The following is a 1,859-nucleotide window of genomic DNA, read 5'->3' as shown; positions in this document are numbered from 1 at the left end:
CAATTCCACCTTTAAACCAAACAAGCCCTTATAGTACTATAGTTGGAGATGGCTTCTATATAGTTGGAGATGGCTTTCATTTGTTATCTAACTCGTAGTTGATAAGTTTTTACTCAACTTAGATTGTTAACATATTTTTTGTTTTTTTTTTCAAATTTTATAACAGCGAAACAGATCAACTGTACAAAATATGTGCTGTTCTTGGGAACCCAGATAGCATTATTTGGCCAGAAGGGATGGAACTTTCCTGCTTGATGAACTTTCGGTTCTTTCAGGTGGAATAATTCACAATTATGAATTATAAACTATTCATCATTATTTATAATTATAACTGTGACTTTTTTCCCTCCTTGAAAGATTCCACCAGCCAATCTATCAGAAATTATTCCTAATGCTAGCCTGGAAGCTATTGACCTGATCCAGGTATTTTCACTGATATGCACCTTTTTGGTGAAAATATACAACCTTACCTGAACTATACGCATTCTGAACCAGGTAATTAAACTATTAAAATTTTGATGTTACTACCTGATATTTAATTATTTTTTACTATAGTAAATACTGTTAAGTTTCTATCAAAACTTGATGTCTAAGTAACAGAATATTCTGTTAAAAAGGTTAAATATACTGTTAAGTAAAAAGGTTAAAACTTAAAAGATTTGGTAGTTAAATCTATAAAGTTAAGGCACCCATTTTAAACTGTCCTATAGTTCAGGTAAGGACTATCCTTTTACGTTGTTTTATCTTTGCGATACAATACCTGTTGATTGGGGTTATTGTGTTTTTTTGATGATTTCCATAGCAACTCTGTTCCTGGGACCCCCAAAGGAGGCCAACAGCGGAGCAGTCACTACAACATCCCTTTTTCCATGTAATTATTTGCATATTAATTTGCTTTTTTTTTTTTTCTGTTTTATTAGAGATAAGTCTCAAATAGTCAACTGTTCAGGTTGGAGCATGGGTTCCATATCCTCTCAAGGATCCTTTTCACCCAACAACTAGTCAAACTGGTAAGGTTTTGATCACCATCGGTATTCCTGGATTATTTCTTTTAACCTATATAACAGCCACGGGACGCGCCACCTGAACAAGGATGCCAACCTGGCTCAGATGATGAACAAATCGAAGTCTTGAAACTTGAATTTATGGTTTCCAAGGGGAGCGTTCATCAATCGATAGCTAGCTCGTTCATCAACAGAAGAAGCGAGTTCCCAAAGAGCAGAACGGACCGGGGTCGAAAGACTTCCTTTATCCTATTATGCAGTTGGTGGTTACCGCTAGCGGTCAGGTGAGTAGTCGCCTAGGCTGACAGGGGAGGAGCGAAAGCCAAGTAAAGAAAGGCAATCTCAGATTGTGCTGCGAACGAGCGAGTTAAAGAACGAGTTAAGAAGCAATATCTTTAGTACCCGGAACCATGTTCCGTGCTGCAAAAGCGTAGCTGTAGCCCCCTATCATCTTCGGCTCCTCGTTTTTATTCAATTATGAAATTACTTTTTTGATGGAGATTTATAGCATCATTCAAGTAAATACAGATTAAGATCGTAGAAACATGAGCTTGTGATATAGCTACACCTAATTCCAGACCGGTTAATGCAAGAACTATAAATAAAGGACCAGGATCCCCTATGAAATAAAAAATATTATTCAACAATAGCATAGTCCAAGCAGACCCACTTAAAATCTTTACTGAACTATGACCGGCCATCATATTAGCAAATAAACGTATTCCTGAGCTTAATGCACGAAAACAATGAGGGATTAGCTCAAGGAGTACTAAAAAAGGTGCTAACGGCAGTGGGACTCCTGCAGGTAATGAGAAGCTAAAAAAATGAAGCCCATGTCTTTGAAATCCAACGATC

The 1,859-nt window shown here is 37.0% G+C and overlaps 1 protein-coding gene across 1 annotated transcript; it reads left to right on the top strand.

Moving 5' to 3' along the window:
- The first annotated feature begins 142 nt into the window (after positions 1 to 142).
- On the top strand, positions 143 to 1,087 carry LOC109705361 (cyclin-dependent kinase F-3-like). The gene is made up of 4 exons (XM_020226095.1): positions 143 to 275; positions 358 to 423; positions 803 to 871; positions 950 to 1,087. The coding sequence occupies exons 1-4, from the start codon at positions 237 to 239 to the stop codon at positions 1,085 to 1,087; spliced, it is 312 nt and encodes a 103-aa protein (XP_020081684.1). The 5' UTR covers positions 143 to 236.
- Positions 1,088 to 1,859: the final 772 nt, after the last annotated feature.

The sequence above is a fragment of the Ananas comosus genome, unplaced genomic scaffold (assembly GCF_001540865.1).
Source record: "Ananas comosus cultivar F153 unplaced genomic scaffold, ASM154086v1, whole genome shotgun sequence".
Classification (NCBI taxonomy): Eukaryota; Viridiplantae; Streptophyta; class Magnoliopsida; order Poales; family Bromeliaceae; genus Ananas; species Ananas comosus.
The sequence above is the reverse complement of the archived record's forward strand: the minus strand, read 5'-3'. Positions and strand labels throughout refer to the sequence as shown.